We start from the raw sequence: 24,245 nt of genomic DNA, 5'->3' as shown, positions 1-24,245 counted from the left end.
AAAGAAATCAGTGTTTTTCAGAATCAATTAGATTTTTTTTTTATATAAAAATAAATAAAAACATTGTTTTTCAGAGGAAACGATATAAGCTGCGAAGAGGACGGGAAAAAAACGTGCCATGAGTAGCACCAATCGAGCAGGTTTCTTCGTAAAGTCAATAAACAAATAATGATCGCATTTACATAAATAAAAGAAAAACAGAAACATTACCATGTGTCTCAATCCCTAAAAAAGGTAAAAATGAATTAAATGCAACAAACAGGACATGTTGAAGCTTTTCTAAAGGAAAGGTGCCTCTTCCTTAGAAATATGCGATGCCAACAGTAACAGAGCATCCTCCATGAAATCAGAGCAGCAATATCTCGTTAATTCAGAAAACATTTTATTCATTTGTTTGAAATCATGTACTTCATTCAGGAAAACACAGTGATTAATGAGGTAATTTATTAAAATTACCTTATTAATTAATTCAGAAAAACAAAAAATTTTTCTAGGTTAATTTAAAACGCTTTCTTAAACATCACTGCAGATGTTTTCCCATAACATCCAGACAAGAGAGTCAAGTACCAAAAACAAACTGATTTTATTTTGTTTGTAGATGATCTTTTCCAGAGTAAAGGTCTAAAGTTACCCCACATTTCTGCCTTTGACAAATTTCTAAGAGAAGGTTAACAAAATCAACAAACGGCACATAAATAAGAAAGGGAAAAAAAGCTTTTTTACTTCACAATTGTGACACAATGAACTTTTACAGCCAGACTGCAAACAGTGAGAGGTCAGAGGGAAACATCAGAACACAGTGAACACAATAGGCTTTTTCCTGCATTAATGCCAGAAGGAGATAAAGACACTTGATTTGATCCGATAAAGCTGTACATCTAGTTCCCCTGCCGGGAGAGACGGAGGTCTTTTCTACAGGATCTTTAATCCTCCATCAGAAACAGAACGTTACTGAGCAGATTCTTCTGTTATCGCAGCAATAAACCCTTTTAATCCGAATAAAAAAAATAAAAAAAAACAGATCACAAATTTCAAAATGCTAAAACTGTGTTTTTGTAAACAGCTGTTTGGAACAGTACGTCCCGGGAAGTGCATTTAATATTATGCATGTGCTTTCCTAAATATGGCGACGAGGCGGAATGAATCAGTCCGTGTTCATCGGTGATAACGGTAAAAAAAAAAAGGGCTGAGTCAGCAGAAATTAGCGGCGCTGACTTGGTGGTGCGGCCTGTCCCCCGCAGGCTCACAGTTTACTGGTCGCGCTTCCTTTCGGTTCTGACGCTACCGCGCCGTCACCATCCACAGGCCGAGTGCCACGTTGGCGACCAGCAGGGCGCTGCCTGCTAACAGGAGGAAGAATCCGATCAGCTCCCGCTTCTGGCGGTCCGTTACCACGGTAACCAGCGTGGCCTCCAGCAGGGCGTTCAGCATCCACTGTCCATCCAGGGCGAAGCAGGGCACAGAGTTGACGACTGCTAGAGCGCCGGAGAGGGACACCACGTATCTGAGAGGTGGGACAGCTCAGGAAAAAACACGACTTTGAATCCTAAGAACGTCTCTGTAAAATGATGCAGGCTCAAATATCTCCATCCACCAAAAACATCAAAAAGCTGCACCCCTCTTCCTGTTAATGTAACCTGCTGGGTGTTTCAGGCTTCCTGGTGGCGACCAATTATTCTCTCTTTAAATGAGCAGAGTGCCTCTTTAATCCGCTGTTAATTAAAAATGTCTTAAATTAAGTGTATTTACCCTTAATTTGAGCGGGTAAAAAAGATGATTTGCAATTGGAATTAGTATTTTTACTCTTAAAGGAAGATAATTAGATAATATCTACTTGAACTTAAGACAATGCAATAGTTTTTCTTACTTTAAATGTAAATTGGTTTATTCAACTGGCAAAGTGTCTCACTTACCTCCTCAATTAAAAAAATGCACATATCTTAAGAAAAAAAACTACTTATTTAGACTTCTGCAGTGTTTTTTGCAGTTTATTTATGTCCCATTTGTTTTATTTAGCACAATTTTAGCAGAAAAAGCAGGTATAGAGAGGCTGTGGTTAGCAAAGGGACACATCTTTTAGACTAATACTGGTAATTCACGGCTTTCATTTATTCTTTTTTGTCTTTTTCAGTATTTTCTATTGCTGGATACTTTTAACGTGTTTTTCTTCCTACCTCCACATTTATTTAGCATCAGTTTTCACCCATATACTCTGATGAGTATATAAAGATGCAACAACTTTCTGCTTGTTACACACTTAATGCTGCGGTGGACTGTGTCTCGAAAGCTGCTTAGCTTCGAAAAAATGTACGAAGAAAAGATCAAACTTCTCTTACTTCATTAAAACAGTCCTACTCCTTTGGTAATGATACTACCATAAAAGCCATTATATTGAGGGCTTCCTGCATCTGAAACCAAATGATTGGGATTATCAAGGTGGGGATCATGGCCTGTGGGGGATCTGAGATACAAAGAGGAGTTTGTGAAATGTTTTTCGCAATAACTGTTTCCTGAGATATATATAGGGGGAAAATTAAATACACCATAAAACAAACGACAGGCTCCCAAAGTGAACAACACACCCCCTAGGGGAGGCTGAGTGTAACTGCAGATGGGGCCTGGTAGAAATTGATTGAATAAATGAACTATTAAACAGAAATATAAACAGTTTAACTTTAAAAAACAGCTCTTCAAAGGTTGTATTTTAGTGATTTTAATGAGACTTTATTTTATTGGTCAATTGTTGTTTTATCTAATGTAATATTAAATATGAAGTCAAATAAAACTTTTAATTGATTTAAATGTCTTTTGAAGGAAAATAAAAAGGGAACATTATTACTTATATGTATTTCTAGGCTGTCGCTAGTCTGAAGCAGCTGTTTTTGGGAATCAGAGGCTGAAATGTTTGGGAAGCGCTGGTCTACAGAGCTCATCTAAAGCAACAAACTTGAGCGGAAAGGAACGCATTTTAAATTCCATTAATGGAAGACAATTTTCAACCAACTTCTCTACAGAATGGAGTCACTTAACACTTAAATTCGGCATGTTTTATCTTTCTGCATTGTGCTTCTTTTGATCTGAAGCAACAAGACGTTCAGCCAAAAACACAACGTTCCAGTCAGCAGATCAGAAAAGCAGCAGATTAAAGGAATGTGACTAAATTGGTTTGAAAAGTGCTGACAGACAAAAGAGGAGGAACCTGAAGCCTTTCATGTGTCTGGAAAGTGCTCTTGATCTTTAAACTGCCATGAATTGATGCTTAAAAGGGAGCGCTTAAACCTCTTCAACACTTTTTAATAACTGTAAACAAAAAGGATACTTCAGGAAGGTCTCCAAGAAGACGGGCAGGTCTAAGTGGAGAAAGCTGAAGCGGGGCACAAAGTTGGTCAGACTCACTGGAAAAGACAAAACAGGAAGCAGAGAGGTCGTGATTTTTTTTCCTGCTCATTACAGCGTTCAGCTTAACACCTACAGCAGCAGTCAGCAGTAATTACATGGAAAATACTGTCTCCAGACCGCTGTAGGAGTTGTAAAGGCTGCAAACTTCAGACAAGGTAAAATAAAATCTCAACGTTAACCCCTGAAGCTTGTCGTTTGTATGAATTAGTGTTGAAGAAGGCAGAAAGGTCGTACCGGCGTACTGCAGGTGTGGCGGATAGCCCACGAAGAGCATGTGTGGGCTGGGAGGATGTGCGACTCTGATGAAGCGGGTCTGGTTCTCCAGAGAGGGGGTGACGCACACGCTAGCGGCCGACGAGTGAGGGGCACAGTCGCCATCGGAGCGACACGTGGCCGTGCCCGTCACCATCTTCCTCACCGGCATACAGGCAAACTGCAGGAAAACAAACAGAGCGATTCCCTGGATGCGCAATTGAGTCTCAAGACTTTCTACAATCTTTAATCTCTCATTTTCTCTCCACTTTCCCTCCATGATCGGCTGTAGGGCACAATATTCCAGCAAGTGCTTGGTCAGAATTTCCTGAGCCACAGGTTACATCAGCTGAAAGCTGGTTTATTAAAACCTCCGTCCATTGGAGCAGAATTATTTTATGGTCCTAACCCAAGTTTCCATCCAAGTGGAGACCCAGGGGAGAACATGAACCGAACAGAGAAGCACTCAAAACCCTGAAACCTTTTCCCCACATTTTGTCTCCTTACAAACAAACTAATGTGTTTCACTGGGATAAAGAGCAATGCAGCATCTCATCGTGTCAAAGATGTTTGTATTATAAGCAACCTTTACTCCGGTACCTCTAAATAGAACTGCTTTCAGATGACACAGGGACAGTAAAAACTGTTCTTTTAAGGGTAATCTGACGTCTCCAGAAAAGGATGATGGAGATGTTCAATCAGACAGGAGGATGGAACATTCTGGCTGTCATTTCTGCTGATGGATTAAGCTACATGGATGCTTTCTGACAGGAAAGATGCTCCGATTAGATGAAAGCATGTATGCAGCTAAATGCATCCTGTTGGTTTTCTTACACTTTACAAAAACAAAACCACAAGAGTAACATTGTAATATTTAGAGCAGCTCCTATCTATGATTTAGTAACAGATGAATCTTTTGATGAATTCATTAATCTAAACAGATGTTTAATAAATTAACATTTCTAAATAGAAAAAACATTTGAAATACAGAGAAAAAAAAAGGTTATAGCGTATTTTTTAAAGAACTGCAAATGTTAAGTGTTCATATCTACTGCTGTAAGTAGTTTATTCTTTCAGTAATTGGCATGTTTTAGGGTCTTTGGAGCATTATTCTAGGTAAAGATTACTGAATTAGCTGATGTTATTTTGAATAATTTTTAAATCACCATTAATAGTTTCAGCTTTTAATATTACCAGAATAAATCTGTTAGAACAGCGGTCCCCAATCACCAGGCCACGGACCGGTACCTGTCTGTCGGTCATTTGGTACCGGGTCGCACAGGAAAAAATAAAAATAAAAAAAATATATATATATACCGTATATATATATATATATATATATATATATATATATATATATATAAATAATTTATCGACGATCAGAGTCTGAGTGATGTTTCATTTTGAAAAATATAAAAAAATTGCAGTATTCTCTCCAAATTACGTCAGTCGGTGCATCTGTGCCTCTTGACACAGGTTAATTCAGTTCAAGACTCATCCTATCTATAACATCCTATCTTTGTGAAGCGGGATTTTCTGCGGTTACAGCGACCAAATCAAAGCTACGGAGCAGACTGGACATCAGGAGCACACTTCGTGTGTCATTTTCTCCGATTACGCCTAGATGGGACCGGCTTGTTTCAGAGAAACAAGCTCAGGGCTCCCACTAAGTCAACATAATGGTGAGTTTGATTTTTATGCTGTTTGTATCTGATTTTATGCCAGTCGTATCATTTTATTTGATCGTATTTTCACCCCACACTTTAAAGGCCGGTCCGTGAAAAAATTGTCTGACATACAACAGGTCTGTGGCGCAAAAAAGGTTGGCGACCGCTGCGTTAGAACATGCGAGTTAAGACAGAGAATAAAGTAATTTCTCCTATGCTCTAATCTCAGACCTAAATCTATGACTTTAGTTTCATTATACCACTTTATTAAAATAGATCCAGCAATAAGTATGTTAAATTTTGGTCACTACGCTGGCCTGAACAGATGATAGGATTAGGAGTAGAGAGAAAACGAAACAGGATTTCTTCCAGAACAAGACATAAAATCAAGCATCTTAAAGCAAAAAATGATCAAATATCTTAAACAAATGATCATAGTTCAAAACCCCCTTAATGAGGTTTAAATTGGAGGCTGCTTTGGTAAATATGTTCATGAAGCATGGGATCAACACATTAGAGCATGTGACTGAGATTTAATCTACATTCCATTGCGTAACAAAATGTGAGTTAATATTATAAAGGTCACATGTGTCCAAAGTCTATGGACAATTTAAAGCGGCGACTAAAGCATATTTTCCAGCCGAGTCTGCCATCTTGGAACTGTCTGCTGTTCAGCAGTAATTGAGGCAATTTTTCAAAATGATATTTTGTGGCTGAGTCTTTATTACGTTTATATGTAATAACATGAATAAAATACTGTGAAATAATGATTTAAACACTAGCAACTAAACATTCACTAAATAATAACCAATAGAAAGAAGAAAGGCTCAAAAATAAGCAAAAGTAACTGAAATAAAGAAAGGAAGTACCAATAAAAAATATTGTAAAAAAAAAAAAAAAAAAAAAAAAAGTATTAACGTCTCTGAATATACTAGACAATAGAAGCTGTGAGACTGAAAAGGAGGTTTACTGTCCAGCAGGAAAACAACACAAACAGACGGAAACAGGGGAACTATGGTCCAACTTTGATCCCCACCTGCAGCTGTAACTGCAGCACTTTTACTTTCACTAGACAATTAGCCATTCATTTGCACGTTTCTAACATATCTCAGTGAAATGCACAGTTTCTCTTGAAAAAAAGGTGGAGAAAATTTCAAGGGGAAAATAAACTGTTTCAATGATTTAAACGGTACTTTTTGCACAAATGTTCAGCACCAAGTTTAGGACCTTTAAAACGTGTCACAGCGGCTTAAATACCTGCTGCTGATCTCCGCAGTTAGGATCAAAAGAGACGTCAATGAATGAGTATTTTTAATTATGAAGGTTAAATATAAATTAAAAGACTTGTGTCTTTAATTTGAATCCAGACCAGGGGGGAAAAAAAGCCCTCAAAGTTAGTCTCGTGATTTAAAAAAAAATATCCAGGACCCTGGAAAGATGAGCACATGAGGTCCTGGCTGCAGATCTCTACAATTATGTGCATAAAATAACAGGAAATGTAGAAAAAGTCTCACATCCAAAAGGTGTCAAAGGAAACAGATCCAGGTTATTTTTGTATGTTAACAAAACACCAAGAACCGAGTCACTGATGAAGGAAAACTCTGACTCAACCTGTTCCTTTTTTTCCCTTTGCACAGCACAAATATCGACACTTATTTATTCCACACGGAGCAGCAGAACCAGGAAGCAGTCTAAATTTTGCCCCTCACACGCTCAACCTGTCAGACAAGCCTGGGTGCACTACTCTATGTGTGTGTGTGTGTGTCACCTCTCTCTCCCTGCTGTTCCTCCCCTGTGGTTTGATGTAGGAGAAGCAGAGGTCTGTCAGGCTGTTGTTGCTGCAGCAGTCCATCGTTCCATCCAGACGCTTGAAAGCTACCAGGGAAAAAAACAAGAAATTTTTAGCACCAATCAACCCCATGTCCTGTTTGGTCAGCAACTATAGGCACACAGAAAAATCCGAAAGAATAAACCAAAACATCATGAGCTATAGAGGAAAAGGGGCCTGAGGAAAGCATGGAGGGTTTTAGCAAACTCAGGTTACTCCTGGATTCCGTCTGATATTTACACGGTTGGAATAATTCAACCATTGTCAGCCTAACTGTCAAACAACAATATACATCATTAAAATACATCCTTCACTGAGAGTCTGTCCTCTGCTGCCAGGGTTACCGTATTTTCCCGCACTATAAGGCAAACTTAAAGACTTAACTTTCTAAAGACAATAAAAACAACAAAGCCACAGCTACCATAGTCAGGAACATGGAGGAGTGATACATACTGAGCTCAACATAACATTACAGGTGAGTATAAGGATCCCAAAATGGCATCCATTAAGAGACATTATTATGACTCCGGTTTCAATCTCAAGGCTATCAGTCAAGATGTAGAGCAAGGAAACTGAGATGCTGCAAGAGAATTCAACAGTAATAAATCTCTAGTTACATTTCTATTACAAATGAGCACAAGACTAAGTCGATATTCTGCTAGTTTTGAAAATGCAAAGCTTAACTACGAGGGTATTTCCATTAAATAGCTAATATAATTGAAGTTGCACAGGAATTGGTCTGAAAACAAACGTGGCAAAAGCTGATGTGATGATGCATTAAATATTTCCATATTTCTGAAACAGCTCGAGTGGGATCCATCATCCTCCAACTACTTCCACTCTTCTTCTTCTTCTTCTTCTTTTTCCAAGGCGGTGAGGTCCGATTGCAGATCACGTTACTTTTTGATAACGTTACTTGTTCAATGCAAAAAAAAAAAAAGTGTTTCCATTTTGCAAAATATAAGAATTTCTGTGCAACTGATAAACCAATCCATGGAATCGTAAAAACATTTACTAAAAGGATTTGAGTTTTTTTCAAAATTGCAGTGTTTCCATTTAACGTATTTATTATTGTTACTACAATTTGTTGGTTAATGGAAACACAGCGGAAGTGGAGGAAGCAAGATGATGACTCATGCCTTATTGTGAGGAAAATACAGTATATTTATAAATGATAAGGAACGCTTATTTTTATTTTTTTTCTACAGGTGTGGGTTGAACTACTTCCACCACACCAGATGTCTTTGAGTAAATGTTTAAAGATATGTTGGCATCCCACGGACGGATAAATAGACCAACAGAGAAGACAGGAATGGATCAAAGTATGAACAAACTGATGGATAAACCAACAGACAACAGGAAGGACTGAAATGGAGTCTGAAAAGTTTTCCCATGCATTTATATTCCAAACTTTTCTGAACCCGACAAATCGTACATTTTCCCTCTGGATGCTGAGCTTTTTTTTTTCCCTTCACAGGGATCATAACCAGAGAATCAGAAACTTTGATTATAGCACAAGGTCAAAAAATATGCCGACTGAGACTTGTCGTACGTCAGCTGGGGAGTAAAATCTCCCAAAATATTTCCTTCTCACAGTTGAACCTAAAAAGTTTTTGGATGATTTTATATGTGACGTGATATAAAGCTGTGGTATAGAAGGAAAATTAGATGTGGGTTTCAATTAGAACAAAATCTGAAAATAAAAGCCTTGGCTTGTCACCCTGTTTACTCTGTTACCGCAAATTAAAAGCCAACCTAACTAGTAACTAGCACCCAACTAAGTAGAATTTAGGTACCATCCTGATCTGAGCTGGAAAGTCGCATCATTTCCCAATAAAACATTGAGGGTCGAGGTGTTGACGAGACAAAATGTGTGAATAATCCTGTGAGTTTCCTAAAGACAGAGCAGCCACTCACGCCTGCCGTGAGCCCAGCTGGGCTGCAGGCTGGCGGCTGGGACGCAGTATCCCATCTGTGGTGCGTGGGAGAGCTGAGACAGGCAGCTGGTCCAATCCTCCACTCCCCTGACAGAGCAGTCCTCCAGCCCCGTCACGATGTCCCCGACTGACAGACCCCTGGGTCCATCAGCTGCAGAGCCCTGAAAGGGGAAAAAAAAAAGCCACTTGGTTCAAATGGGAATAAATGTCAAATGAGATCTTTGTTGGATTCTGTCCTGCACATTTCAGCTGTTGGGAAACTGTGGAAAGATGCAGAGCCTGATAAACACATTCCCAAACTGCAGCTGAGGAGAAAACTAAAATATACAACTAGCTTCAATCCAACAGCTTCCTGTTTACCAAAAAAAAAAACCTGCTAATGCGCTTCTATAATTCTGCACAGGTATCAGCTTTTATTATCAACATGGAACTCAGAGTAATCTGTGAGCTAAACTGAATCTCAACCACAAAGGGAAGCAGCCCTCTGCAAGGATGCTCAATGCTGAAGGAAGCAAAATACAAACACCTACACCACTTTGGAGAAGGAAGTTTGTGTTTTTAGCCAAACTGTTTATCTCAGAGGAAAGACGCTATAAAGCAGAAGGTAAAATATTTCATTTTTGTTTAAAAAGACACGGTGAAGTGTAAATTTATCCTGATATAGCAGCAAAATAGATGCCATGTCATCATTTACAGAACATCGGAGCGCCACCTTTACAGGTCAGCCAAACAGCAAGACGATCCTGGAGGTGCGACCTTTGGTCAGGAAATGTTTACAGCATGTCTGCTGATGGTTTCTGTTTCCTAAAAAGTTTCATTATAGTCTCACCTGATCAGAGGATTTGCTTTCCGCTTCCCTCCAGTTCCCGGGAGGCTGAATACAAACTGCTCACACGTTCATAGTTCTAATCTTCCATTTCCTTTAACTTTGCACACATTGATATTGTGAAGGGGCTATATATGAAGTATATAAGTATACTTCTCAGAGTAAAGCATGCAGTAAGGCCACATTAACTGACAGACTGCTCACTAAAAGCGGTATCACTGGTTTTTCTTTGCTAAGCTACACCAAAGGGAGAGGTTATTCTGCACAGAGGAACCTGCTGGACTCACCTGAACAACCTCAGTAACCAGAGCCCCGACTCCGGTGGTGTACATGGGAAACAGGAGGACCGGCAGCAGGAAGAGGACGGCCAGCGCTGCCACACACAGAACAAAGTTGTGCCAGACCCCTGAAAATAAGAAGAAGTTTAAAATCTGTCGGTTAATTTTAACTCTGCGCCCAACAAGATTTTTGTGATCAATACTGGGGCTGGGTATTTTCGCCAAAGTACTGATTCGATTTTGATTCATTCAGTTCTAAATCGATTAATTTCGATTCGATTCTGTTTTTACAATAATGAAAATGGTTCAATTGCGTTTCAAAATACTCATGTATTTTATTTTTCCTTGTCACATTAAATACAAAGTGCAAACTTGTAAATCAGACAGTTTAAACATGAGATGTGAACAAAACTGTCTCAAAAGTGCAAACTGGTTTGTGAAAAGTGAAAAAGCCTCACTCGAGCAAGCAGACCTGACACAGCAGACATGCATGAGCTGCATTATCTTCACTGCACAAACCATATTGGCAGCATTGTCTGTAACAACTACAGGGTGTTCGCTGGTCAACCCCTTTTGTTAATGTCTTCAGTCAACCTATTGGTGATATTTGCAGCTGTCTGGCTTGAAGTAATCTTGGGTGCATCTTTCCTGCTCTGTGAACATCACGCGGGTCACTATAAAATGAATCGATCTCATTCCCTAGACATGGATTTTGCAAAAATGTAAAGGAATCGATTCAAATCGATTTGTTTTACCAAGCCCTAATCAATACCAATTTTTGTAGATTAAGCCTTTGCTCAATTCTGTTTCTGTTTTATTCAATGAACTTTCACCTAGACAGGAAAAAAAAAGCCCAGAAAGGTCTTCCATGGATGCAGACTTTTTAAATTGAAAAGAAAATGCAGGACAGATAAGATCCTGTTAATGCATCTTAGATTTTATGCATTATTTTTTAAATAAAGTGGAATCCGCTTCTAGTGGTCACACTGGTCCAGATCCAATATGAACACTATAAGTGGTTGATTACTAAAACCGGATTTACTGTTATTTCACTTATTTTTTTATGCAGAATATCATCTAATATCTATTTTTATGGTTTTTCAATGAAAAATGAAATGAAACAGATAGCTTCCTCATTTACTGAATTTTATTACAGTACCATGCAAGTTTAATTACGGTATACTGCGCTGTGCGCAGACATAACTCCGGTAGCCTACATAACTTATTATGTGCTGTGCGTCAGCTCTGCTGTGCCGCCGGTGTATTTTTTTCAACAAGTGTGAAAATAACGTTTGAAACAAATGCATAATCAGCACAGTACTGCGCTGTGTGCGGACATAACTCTGGTAGCCTACAGTAGGCCTATGTAACTTATTCTGTGCGTCGACTCTTTTTTAACATGTCTGAAAATAAAGTTTCAAACAAACGGTTTCATAGAACAACATGGAAGATAACTGCATAGGCTACAGAAAATTAAAGCTAGCCTATGTCTGTTTTATGTTGCAGATCTTCTGCGCCGCATTAGAAAATCACTTTACTTATTTATCCATGGTTCACTGGATCAGCGTGTTGCCCAACACCGAGTTCACTTCTTTTTGAAAACGTTTAAAAAGTTTAAAGTTTTTTAATCCAACATGCAGGAGACCAGTCTTTAATATGCAAACAGCATTCCTCATCTCAGCTCTGGAAGGGACAACAGTCTCCTCTTCTCCTCTTCTTCGCTCTTGTGCCTCCGAGATGTACATGTAATTTTAAAGTTATTTTTGCACGTGTTTACATTCATAAAATGGCCAAAAATTAACACTAGAAGCTGATTTCTTGATTACTATAAACAAATGATTTAAAAAGCATTTGTATAGAAATGATTCTGTCCCAAGCCTTTTGATCTGTATAAGCAGTTGATTACTATATCCGTGACAACTATAAGCGGATTCCACTGTAAAAAAAATCTTATTGTATGGTATTTGGCTGCCAATCAAATATCAGAGGTAATAAATATAAAAAAATGGGCATAACTAATCTGTAATAAAAAAAAAAATCACAAAACAAACAGAACATTTCATTCTATTGAAATAAAGACAAGCAACATGCTTCTAACCACTTGAAACGCACCAAATATTTAATTAATCACCTACAAATGTAAGAAAATATAAGTAAATACAAAATATAGAAAACCTAAGAGACAGGAGATATGTGCAGGATACAAATTAGACTCCCACAATGCTCGGGAAAACTACAGCTAGTTTATGACCTGAACTAAAACAACAGCGTAGCAGTAGGAGCTTGGAGCCAAATCCTCCCTGCTCCAACCCTCTCCTCTATGTTCTCCACATACACTGACTGTGACCCAACAGCAACCACTGCTCGCTATAAATAGCCGTCTATACCATCTTAATTATGCAAGAAGACTTGGAACCACAGGAGAAAACGTCTCATGGTCTGATGAGTTTGAGGCCCAAAAGATTATCTGAGTGAGCTGGAGATGCGGCTACATTTTCCTGGGAAAAGGAAGTGACTTTCATAGCAGAAAAAATAAAAATTAAAACATGGACTTCATCATAATTAGATGGGAAAGCATACTGTTAATTTCAGACCTACGTGCATGGATCCGCTGGTGTTGTTACAGAGTAAACAAGCTATTAAACTGTGTCTACAGGAGTAAATAATGTATTTGATGCGAGGCTCCCTGATGTAAAAGGCCAATCTCACACAGAGAAACAAACAAACAAACAGCAGGCTGTTATGTCACCAATCCCCTGATGGGAATAGCTTCCTCCCGGTGGATCACGTGCCTCCGCGTCTCGTCTGAGGCTGTTATTATCTCCTCAGAAAAGCCACTTGTTGGCCACACAGGGACAGACAATCAGTCAGGTTCTTTACTGCCCTCTGGTGGCTGAAAAGTGTAGTTGCAGGGCTTAGATTATGGCTTGTATGACTGGTTGTTTTCTAAAAGGTCAATTTATGAGAAAAAAAGAAACACTTGTTAAAAATTGGTTTCCTGATTATATATATTTGGTTCTAACTTCAACAGAGTATTTTCAAAAGTATTCACACCTCTCAGACCTTTTTTTTTGGAGAGGACCCATTGATATGAAATTGATGGTCTTGCCAAAGACTCAGTTGGCTTTGATTGGACCACATGGCCTCTTAAAGACCAGTTTGTCAATAAAAGGTGACCTTCTCCTCCTATCTCAAGCTTTTTGCAGCTTCTCTTATCCTTTCTTATCCTGAGGTCTAGTAATATGATTTAGGGCTGATACTATTAATTTCAATTAATTAATTATTGAATTATTTAAGTAAACAGAGTCTAAACTTTTTATTTGTTCAAATAAAATTTGTACAAAAAATAAAAACTTTTTCCATAAATAAATAGACTATCTAATATTAAGCACCTTCTGCAGACCACTTATCAGTCTGTTTATTATCAAACATTATCTAAGTTGTCATATATAGTTGATTTAAAATGTGTATTTAATAAGCTTCTTTTCTATTTTATCTCGCCTTTATTTAACCAGGTTGGTCCCACTGAGATCTAAAATCTCTTCCGCGAGAGTGCTGTAACTAAAGCGCTGAATGTACACACTGTGTGTACAAAATGACAATAAAGTCCGTCTTAGTGTAAACAAGAGGGACTTTGCGAAGAGGACAGCAGCATATTTCAGTTTCTGAGCTCAAACACTTGTTTATTGAAGTATGTGAATTTACAAAGAGGTTTTATTTGATTACTAAATTAACTGTAAAGTAGACAATAAAATAAGGTCTGGTCTGGACTCTGTGGTGGCCAATCCATGTGTGAAAATAATGAGTCATGCTCCCTGAACCAATCATTCACAATTTGAGCCCAATGAATCCTGACATTGTCATCTTGAAATATGCGTGTGCCATCAGAGAAGAAAAAGTCCCTTGATGGAATAACCTGGTCATTCAGTATATTCAGGTAGTCTGTTGACCTCATTCTTTGAGCACATACTGTTGCTGAACCTAGACCTGACCAACTGCAGCAACCCAGGATCATAACACCGCCCCCACAGGCTTGTACAGTAGGCACTAGGCATGGTAGGTGCATCACTTCACCTGCCTCTCTTCTTACTCTGATTTACCCATCACTCTGGAACAGGGTAAACCTGGACTCATCAGACCACATGACCTTCTTCCATTGCTCCACAGTCCAATCTTTATGCTCCCTAGCAAATTGAAGCCTTTTTTTCTGGTCAGCCTCACTGATTAGTGGTTTTCTTATGCTACGTTCACACCGGATGCAGCAAGAGCAGCAAAATCGTGTCTGCTGCTTCATTTTTGATGCTTGTACCAGTTAGTTCTGACGCGCGGCTGAAGCAGCTTTGCTGCTCTCTCTGGCTGCGCGGTGCAAAAGTGGGTCTGGCGCGCATTGGGTGGAACTATCCTATCCTTTCTCTGCCTTGCAGCTATATTTGCTGTGATCAGTGGGAATAAAGTAGTTTTAATTTTTTTTTAAGTGAGAAAATACACCTGGAAACTTCATCAGTGCAGTCAGTTCCTCCAGATTACAATCCTGCCTTCCAATGTTATTTCTGTCGGAGCCGCTCAGACCCCCACATACCGGCGGTGCGCCGACAGTAGGAATCCCTTCATCAGCAGCCTCTGGCCGGGTCGCCTCCTCGCGGTTCACCACGGCAGCTGGTAGGTGTTTTTCATCTAAATAATCCGATCTGCAGGCACCAGAATAATAAAAGCGAACATATTCTGCCGGCAGATTTCTGCATTTTAAGTTAATTTATGCGTCAATAAACTGTTTCAGAGGAAGGATCATAGTGCTCTGTATCATCAGCGATGTGTCTCTCTCCCTGCCAGCTCCCAGATCAGCTTCTCTGATTGGTTGACCTTTTGCTGCGCCTTGACGCGCGTCAACCATTGACTTTGCATGTAAACTCGCTGCTTCTATCGCGCCTGCTGCGTCCGGTGTGAACGCAGCATTACGGCTACACAGTTGTTCAGTCCCAATCCCTTGAGTTCCCTTCGCATTGTGCGTGTGGAAATGCTCTTACTTTCAGTATTAAACATAGTCCTGAGTTCTACTGTTGTTGTTCTTCGATTTGATCTCCCCACACGTTTAAGTGATCGCCGATCACCATCATTCAGGATTTTTTTCCGGCCACATTTCTTCCTTGAAGATGATGGGTCCCCACTATCCTTCCAGTTTTTAATAATGCCTTGGACAGTTCTTAACCCAATTTTACTAGTTTACTGCAATCTCTTTAGATGTGTTCTCTGCTTGATGCATGCCAATGATTTGACCCTTCTCAAACAGACTTACATCTTTTCCACGACCACGGGATGTGTCTTTTGACATGGTTGTTTGGGAGATGAAAAGCAAGTCGTTGCACCAGTTGGGGTTAAATAACTTGTTGCCCATGCAGTAATTATCCAATGGGAGGCTCGTACCTATTTGCTTAGTTGAATCCAGGTGGCGACTTTTTTTTGGGCCAGGCAGTGTATGTTGATACTACAGTATTGTCCAGTCCTATATATATATATATATATATATATATATATATATATATATATATATATATATAAAACCATTTAAGTGCTGGATTAATAATTAGAGGAAATGAATGCATGGATGAAGCAAAATCTTCTTCAAATGAAAGACAACAAAAAAAACAAAGCAATCATTTTATAATACAAAGAAAGCAATTAGCAAACACAGATCAAGATTTCATATAAGAACAGAGCAATTAACTTCAAAGAGACTGTTAAAGAGAACTTCTATCAAAAAACAGAGACTTATATACCAAAGTGTTTGGGAAAGGCAACAAATTAACAAGCAGTAAATAAGCAGAAAGGTTCTGAAACATGGCGTACCCATGATTAATGAGACAGAGGAAGGTTGAATACAAACAAGTCAATAATTAATGGAGTTCTTAATTACTTAAATGATTAAAATCTTATAATCTACTTTCTTTTAGGGCTGCAACTAACGATTATTTTAAAAATCGATGAATCGGACGATTATTTTTTCGATTAATCGATGAATCGGACAAAAAATATTTTTTATATTAACCTCTTTATTCCAAAATAAACATTTTAGACAGAACAAACAAGCACACAAGTACAGGTTGCTCATTAACTGTACTGGTGCAATATGAAAAATAAATGTTTGTGTTAAAACTACGCAAACTTACATGAGAAATGTAGCTGTACATCCACAAAATATAGGGTACTTTGTTTCATAAAGCGCAAAAAAAGACATTTTTGTTTTTAAAGCCCCTAAGGGGTTCAAACAATAGGCCGCCCCATTTCAACAAATGAGTTTTTTTAGACTAGAAGAGTTCGGCCTTTTAAGACAGGAAAGTATAGCAGTTAAAGTTGCGACTTGAGAAAATACTGAACCATAGAGATAAAAATAGCCCTGTGATTAAAATTATATTGTATTTGGAATAAAAATGAGAGAACTAGGGGTGATAAAAAACACATCCTCCAAAGACAGATATTTACATGGGAATGTGGCATATAATTAATTGACATATTACTGATCTTGCTGGATTTTATTCTGCTTTACTTCCATAAATTGCAGGATCTTCTTTACTTTATCTTTGCCAGAAGATTTCAACTTTAAAAGCCTTGCCCTCATAATTTGCAAGTTAATTTAATTATAAAGTAAATGTAAACGCTGCTTAAGCTAATTCAAATGAAATTAAAAGTAAAATAAGTAGCCAACCTTATCACTGTCTGTAACCTACTAACCAGGTAAGGAAAGCATCAGATGAGCTACCTGAGAAACTAACGTTACGTTTCCCCACTTTAAAACCAAACAAACATGGTGGTTCCGTGCCATGTTAATTTCTTTTGAAAAAAGTTGCATGTTATCACTTTTTTCGCTTTACAAAGCGCAGGCTATTTTAATTATTGTGATCAATTTGCGCCGTCAATCCCAGTGCATGCGCGCCTCATTTGCAGTCTGGACGCTGAGGCTTTGACTGCAGCGCTGAGAGGGACTCCTGCGGGAGCGGGGGGAGGCGCCCCACGGCAGAGTAGGAACGATGCATGCTTTCACGTAAGAGTCTCCAAAAGCCGCCAGTGACACCGAAAAAATTCGCCAGATTTGTCGCTAGTCGCTTTTTTGAAAAATAGTCGCTGGAGGGGTCTGAAAAGTCGCTGAGTTGGCAACACTGCACCTGCGGCGCTGACTCGCTCTGCCATATTTTTTTTTCTTCCTCTTTCAGTCAAGAGGCAGTGATGACGGCGCGGCGGATGACGCAATAATCGCGCGACACAACTAATCGATGATGAAATTCGTTGCCAACGCTTTTAAAAGTCGATTTTTGTCGATTTTTATCGATTTTATCGATTCGTTGTTGCAGCCCTACTTTCTTTATTAAAATCTATTCACAGTAATTACTTAGCATTCTTTAAAATGCAAACTTCTGCCCATTACCTGCATTTTCTAAGTAAAACTACAGAAATATCAATGAGATTTTCCTCAGCTCCCACAGACCCACTACAGTGAGTAGAAATCGGTCACATTCACGCATGACTAACAGCTTTTCTCTGCCAATCAGTTTATCCAGCTGCTATTATCCTAATTGAAACCGAACAGATTTGATGGGATGCATCTGTCCGCCGGCAAGAACTTTATTGGTCGACCTATGAAGCCAAAACAAAGTGTTCCTAATAACTGTGATTAATAGATGTGATTAGATCAGCTGGCAAACCAACAGAAAGCTGCTGTAAAGAATAGTGCCAGAAGGGGGCGCCAGATAGTAAGGGCAGGAGGGAGGGCGAATTAGAATAGACTAAAATAAAATTTTGATTTTCACTTTGTTTTTATTACACAAATAAATGCAGTAAAAAAAAACAAAAAAAAACTAAAACAATAAAATAAAATAAGTCAAATAAAAGCAAAATTGGAATAAAATTGTTCTATAATTTTATTCCAATTTTGCTTTTATTTGACTTATTTAATTTTATTGTTTTAGTTTTTTTTTTGTTTTTTTTTTACTGCATTTATTTGTGTATTAAAAACAAAGTGAAAATCAAAATTTTATTTTAGTCTATTCTAATTCGCCCTCCCTCCTGCCCTTACTATTTATTATTTAAGTTTATTAAATAATAAATAACCATGTAGAACCGCCCTCATGACGAGAAGATCTACTTCATTACCTGCACAGAAGATTCGGAGCTGCTGAGTAGGCGAAATGAGGTTGAGGTGTGTGGTGAAGAGGTCCACGAACGCACCAGGATACACGACGAAGACAAATATGCCAAAGCCATTCACTCTCACAGACTCCCTGTGGAGGGGGGGACATTAAACACAGAGGAGACTTTAACATTTACAGGCTCCAGAAATTGATAAAACATTCCTGGAAACACAGAATGCCAGCAATAAGTTATCAAAAAAACAACAGCTACTTGAAAAATACACAAAACTAGAGTTTAAATGTTCAGAGTGACTAAATTATGAATTAAAAGAAGAAACTGAAAGACATGCTGCCTTTAAATATCCTCCACACATTTAACCAACCTGGTTTAATGGTGAGACTTATGCCGTAATGACCCTAATATAAGGCAACTCTGATTATAAAGCCACCCCCTCTTTCCAGGAACAGTTTTTAGGAACAAAACAAAAAAGACGACCCCACATTTAAAACATTTTTTTATTGAAAAAAAAAAAAACCTGGTCTTATATTCGGGCCAATACGGTAATAAAGTATGACAGCAGATGGTAATGGAAGCACATCAGGAGCCTTTAATGAGGAATCTGTGCAGTAAATGACCTATTTACGAGCCAGCTGTCTTTACTCAGAGAAATAGCAGCTAAACTTAGTGTTATGACACAGTTTTAACGTCAATTATCAAACAATCATATGAACTCCTCTCTGCAAATACTACTGGGGAACAATGCAGACAAATTCAGTGAGAATGTGTCTTTTACATCAGGTTTAAGAGAAGAAACATTAAATATTAACAGAAAGCTCCAAACTATATCTGAGGGCAACATAAAATAGACAAAATGTTTAAGAGAAGCAAATATTAGTGCAGCTCATGCTGCTGGTTGTCACAGTAACGGTGCCGGATACCTCAGTGCTGCCACGGCGTGTCCGAGCTCATGAATGACTCCACTGAGCAGCAGAGCGATGAAAAAGTAGGCCAACTGACTGGTGGGCAGGTTCACTCCAGGGACCTGAAGGGGACACACGAGGGGCCAAAAAAGGAAACACGTCATCCTCTGCAGAATAATCAGCTTCATCTGGATCGTTATGTTCCTGCACATTTATTCAAACCTTCTGCTCCACTTTTCCTTCCATGTTTTCTGCTGATCGAGAGCTTTACTGTAAAGTCTGCGTTTTATCATCCTGCTGCCTGAGCCAAGAGGTTTCCTCTCCTCCAAAATGAACTCTCAGATATTGAGTCCGCTAATAGCTTCCCATGAATCAAAGCCACAGGTCTAAAGGGATCATTAGTGCCCGCCTATCTGACTTTATGATTAATAAAATAAATGGGAGAGACTGCAGAGGAAATGAGCCTAACATCATTTTTCATTTTGATTTTAATAAACCCTTCATTTCTAAAATTTCCAGAAATCTCCGTCCTTCTTAAAAATGAATCTACTAATCAACATGAGTACAAACATAAAGAAGTAGTTATGAACGTACCACCACCTGCAGAGTCTGCTGACTACCCATCCTAGGATTGTCAGAGGTCATCTGAGCATAGGTCTGCTGCAGCGTCTTCACCAGCAGCACCACTGATCCCAGCATGGCAACAATACCAAACACCAGACCACTGTTGAACCTAAGAACATAAATCGCATCAGTTAGTTCAAATGGTTCTTCCGCAAAAATCAAAGAAAGAAATAAGAATAGGGTGCAGCTGATGTGAAAATGAGCAAGTAATGATGACAAAAGATTGTTCTAGTAAACCAATAAAAGAAAACAGTGTATGCAATTTTTTTAAATACTTAATTCTTACAAATTTAATGTGGATCAACTGAAGCATGGGCTAAGTTGACTGTGCAGTGTTCCTCACCAAAGGTAGAGGGCTTGGGGGTTGATGCGGGCACAGTAAGCAAACAGCCGGTTGAACATGGTGGTCTGCCATCTGACATGGAAAGGAGACAACATCAAGCCTCGGCTGGCGAGCCATGACTCGTAACTGATCCGGTGTGAGACGGATGACTGCAGGAAGACGGGGGAAATAAAAAAAAAAACACATTTTGTTTTATATTACACAGATAAATACATCATACATCAACTTACATCATCAACAATACACCGGTGAACATCCAGGGAACAGAAATTGAGATAGTGGACTCATAAGTATTTAGGTGTTCACCAGAACAACAAACAGGACTGGACTCGCAACACTGAGGCTCTGAGAATGGTCAGAGCAGACACCTCCTGCTGAGGAGACTGAGGTCTTTTGCAGTGCAGGGTGCTCCTAAAGACATTCTATGGCTCTGATAAAGCGTCAGCCATCTTCTATTGAGCTGTCTATTGGAGCAGTGGCTTATCTGTAGCTGAGAGAAAGAGGCTGGATAAGCTGATCAGGAATATCAGCTCTGTGACTGGATGACTTTGTGCAGAAACTGGGAAACAAAAGGATGCTAACTAAATTAACATCTCTGCTGGATAATGTTTCCCATCCCATGCATGAAGCTGTTGCTGAACTGGAGAGCTCCTTCAGTAACAGACTGCTGCACCCTAAATGCACCAGGGAGCGTTATCACAGATCCTTCCTCCCAGCAGCCGTAAGACTTTAGGCAACTTTTATCGTCATTTTGTATTCACAGAGTTTATACAAACAAAATTTAACAGGCAAGTGTGTTTATAGATAAAAAGAAGAAAGCAAGTTGTAAGTAATCAATCAATCTATTTATTTAGACACAATTATGGTCCATGAACAGACCAAAAACAAGAATAATGATTAAAAAAAATAAAAATATATAATAAAATAGTAAATCACTGACATATAAACTAAAGCGCCAATGATTCCACAAACTGGAGAAGGATCTCACTGAGCTTTGAACAGGATTGGTCTGAATGATGCTGTTTGCAGAGTCTGTTAATCCAGTGGTTCCCTAATGGTGTGCCGTGAGTCAAGTGCGGGTGTGACGTGGAATTTTGTGACAACCATGTATGGTCATTACAATATAATAACAGAAAAATAAAAAGCCTATACGGTCATATTACTACTTTGTTTGCAATCATTTTCACAAAACAGAGGCAAACTACATTAAAATAATCTAAAAAGAAAAAAAGAAAAAAAACTCCCTGACCACGGAGATGCGCAGGTAGGAATTTTCATCCTGTGGCGCAAGGCTTTGGAACAGAGCACGATGGACATGTTCCCGCTGGTATCAGCCGCGCCGCAGGGAGCAAAGGAGCGCGCATTATATGCCGAACACCTTCAGAGCTTAAAAGAGAGGTTTGAGCACTACTTTCCACATGTTGCTGACGTTGAGGATTACGACTGGATCCGAGACCCATTCAACCAGGAATCTTCAACAGAAAAACTGACAATGAAAGAAAGAGAGGAGTGCGCAGAGGTCCGTGCGGACCCCACATTAAAACTCAAATTTAGTGAGCTCCCACTGGATCAGTTTTGGTTGGCTTCTGCATCACAATACCCAAACAATGGACAGTGCAGCTTCCTTGCATTGATAGTTCTTTGTGCTTAATTTCTGCTGAGTTTTCTTTGCTTCGTTTTTAATTTTGTGAACCATGATTTAAATAGGCGTGTGGCTGCTTTGATGAAGCCTATTTTGATGAAGTTTCAAAATAAATTTTGGAATATTTTGTTAATAAATATTTCATGAGTAATATAGTTGTCTTGTCACAATTTATTTTGAATTAGTACATAATTATAACAAATATTTTGCTAAACACGATGGATGACACAGGTTTTTAAATGCTCTTTAGCACAATAAGTGTGCCTTGAGATTTTTACCTGTCCTTTGGTGTGCCTTGGGCACAAAAAGTTTGGGAACCGCTGTGTTAATCTACACATACATCTATGCATAATGTTTCGAAGCACAGCAGCGCAGGTTGGTACATTGACATTCACAAACATCTGACTGGCACTACACCATTGGTGTTAAGCTTATGTATATACCGGTATATATATATGTGTGTATGTGTATACATGTATATATATGTATGTGTATACATGTATATATATATATATATATATATATATATATATATATATATATATATATATATATATATATATGTATGTCGTAGTTTTTCATATAAAGGTTTTACTAAACCCCTCTTGTATCTAAATTTAACATTTAGTTATAAATAATTATTTAGCGCATTTCGGACCGGTTTATCCACGTCCTATTTTGAACTAGAGCTGAACAGTTGATTATTATCTCTAATGTTAGGAAAATAGTCCTTTAGCACCATGGATGCTAACCTAAACAGGTATAAACAGCTAACTGAGGCCGCTAAACATGGCTGAGCCTCTCTCCTTACCCTTAAAATAACCCTCTGTAAGCAGAGATAGTTTAATGATATATGAATAAGGTTAAAATATTACCCTCAGCAGTGTGTCAGCCAGGTAGACAGCACACCAGCCTGCCATAACGAACACCAGCAGGGACACCGGGATCATGGTGCAGCTCTGTCAGAGGACCCTTCGTGGAACCGTCCCACCGAACTGCAGCTCCTCCATCACTTCTTTTACCCGCCTGGTGAGCACGCAGCACGGCCGCAGCTAGACGGCTTTAAAGTAGCCAAAGAAACCCGGCATTTTCAACTTAAATGCTCAAAATCATGCAGGTGGGTTTGTTTACAATGGTGTGAAACACACACGAGCCACCGGGTTAACCTTCTTCGGCTTTGTCTGCGGCAAACGAGCAGCGCTCTACTGCCACCTAGCGTTCTGTAAGTGCTCTGCAGATTCTGGGTCAAAAAAGACTAAGCTTTGATAAAAAAAACAAAAAACAAGTAAATAAAAAGTATTGCATAATATTACTTTTAAAAAAAAGTCAGTAAAAATGACCTAATTTAGAATATTCATAAACATTTGCTCTAAAAATACAAACGTTTTAATTATATTACATTCTTATAGGTAGGTTATATGCAAAAATAAATCTTTTTAGTTTTCTGTTTTGCTTTTTAACATTTCATGATAAAATACTCATTCACCTATAGTTTTTTTTTTATTATATTTCTCACATTATAAACACTATATGTGTTTTATTGGAATCTAAAATGCAATTACGGTACTATGACTGATTGCTTGATTGATTGATATACTTTACTGATCTCACAGTGGAGAAATGTACTCGTTACAGAAGGTGCCAAAGGAAGAAAAAGGTACATGGGATACATACAGAATATGCAATGCGTCCACATATGGCAGTTTAAACAAAAATATTTATTTATTTATAAAATAAATAAATATTAAATACTTTTGAAAGTATTTTAATAAAACAGTAAATCTGTGTAGGTCTCAGATGTATTTTGTTAAAGAAAATTATTATGAAAATGGTTTCAGGAAACAAATAGACAAAAAATAGACAGGCCAAGGGTAAAGTTGTGGAGATTTCCACGACAATATTGGGCTACAAAACTTAAGCTTTAGATCATTTATTCTCATCTAATAATGGAATGTATGTGGTACTAACTAAAAACCTGCCAAGACCTGGATGTATACATACAAGATAGGTACTGTAGGGTCAGCTGAGATGAAAGTGAAAGTTTTTGGCTCATATGCAAAACACTCTGGACTGAAAACCAACACTGAACATTTCCCTGAAAACACCGCCCTCATAGTAAAATACATTGGAGGCTGTTGGGATTTGTTGGTTTTTTCTGATGGAAGACAAGGAATCAAAACAGCCAGATCTACAATAGAGTGTGTTAAAATAAATAATGTTCATGTTTTAGAAATGCTTGGGCAAAGTCCTGATCTAATGCTAAATCAGAATTTGTGACAAAATTTGGAAATCATGTTCTCCAAATGTTCTTTAACTAGATATTGACACAAGAGGATTAAATACAAATATGTACAGCATTGAAGGATTTGTTTTTGTATAAAACACAGTTGTTTTCATTTGCTACTATA

At 38.4% G+C, this 24,245-nt stretch overlaps 1 protein-coding gene across 1 annotated transcript; it reads right to left on the bottom strand.

The window, feature by feature from the left end:
• Positions 1-559: 559 nt before the first annotated feature.
• mbtps2 (membrane-bound transcription factor peptidase, site 2) lies at positions 560-23,021 on the bottom strand. The gene is made up of 11 exons (XM_038291139.1): positions 22,713-23,021; positions 20,196-20,344; positions 19,823-19,961; positions 19,247-19,350; positions 18,330-18,457; positions 10,197-10,315; positions 9,064-9,244; positions 7,087-7,193; positions 3,634-3,832; positions 3,320-3,395; positions 560-1,504 (listed from the first exon to the last, which is right to left on the bottom strand). The coding sequence occupies exons 1-11, from the start codon at positions 22,785-22,787 to the stop codon at positions 1,282-1,284; spliced, it is 1,500 nt and encodes a 499-aa protein (XP_038147067.1). The 5' UTR covers positions 22,788-23,021; the 3' UTR covers positions 560-1,281.
• Between the last annotated feature and the right edge of the window lie 1,224 nt (positions 23,022-24,245).

The sequence above is a fragment of the Cyprinodon tularosa genome, unplaced genomic scaffold (assembly GCF_016077235.1).
Source record: "Cyprinodon tularosa strain WSP-4 unplaced genomic scaffold, ASM1607723v1 ctg294, whole genome shotgun sequence".
NCBI lineage: Eukaryota > Metazoa > Chordata > Actinopteri > Cyprinodontiformes > Cyprinodontidae > Cyprinodon > Cyprinodon tularosa.
The sequence above is the reverse complement of the archived record's forward strand: the minus strand, read 5'-3'. Positions and strand labels throughout refer to the sequence as shown.

Bases quoted from the DNA above. Each gene is read 5' to 3' on its own strand.
- mbtps2 (XM_038291139.1), bottom strand. From the start codon at position 22,787: ATGATCCCGGTGTCCCTGCTGGTGTTCGTTATGGCAGGCTGGTGTGCT. The intron at 9,245-10,196 runs GTGAGTCCAGCA...TTCCCCTTTCAG, and splicing joins TGGTTACTGAGGTTGTTCAG to GGCTCTGCAGCTGATGGACC. The intron at 3,833-7,086 runs GTGACACACACA...GTTTTCCTGCAG, and splicing joins GGAACAGCAGGGAGAGAGAG to TTTGCCTGTATGCCGGTGAG.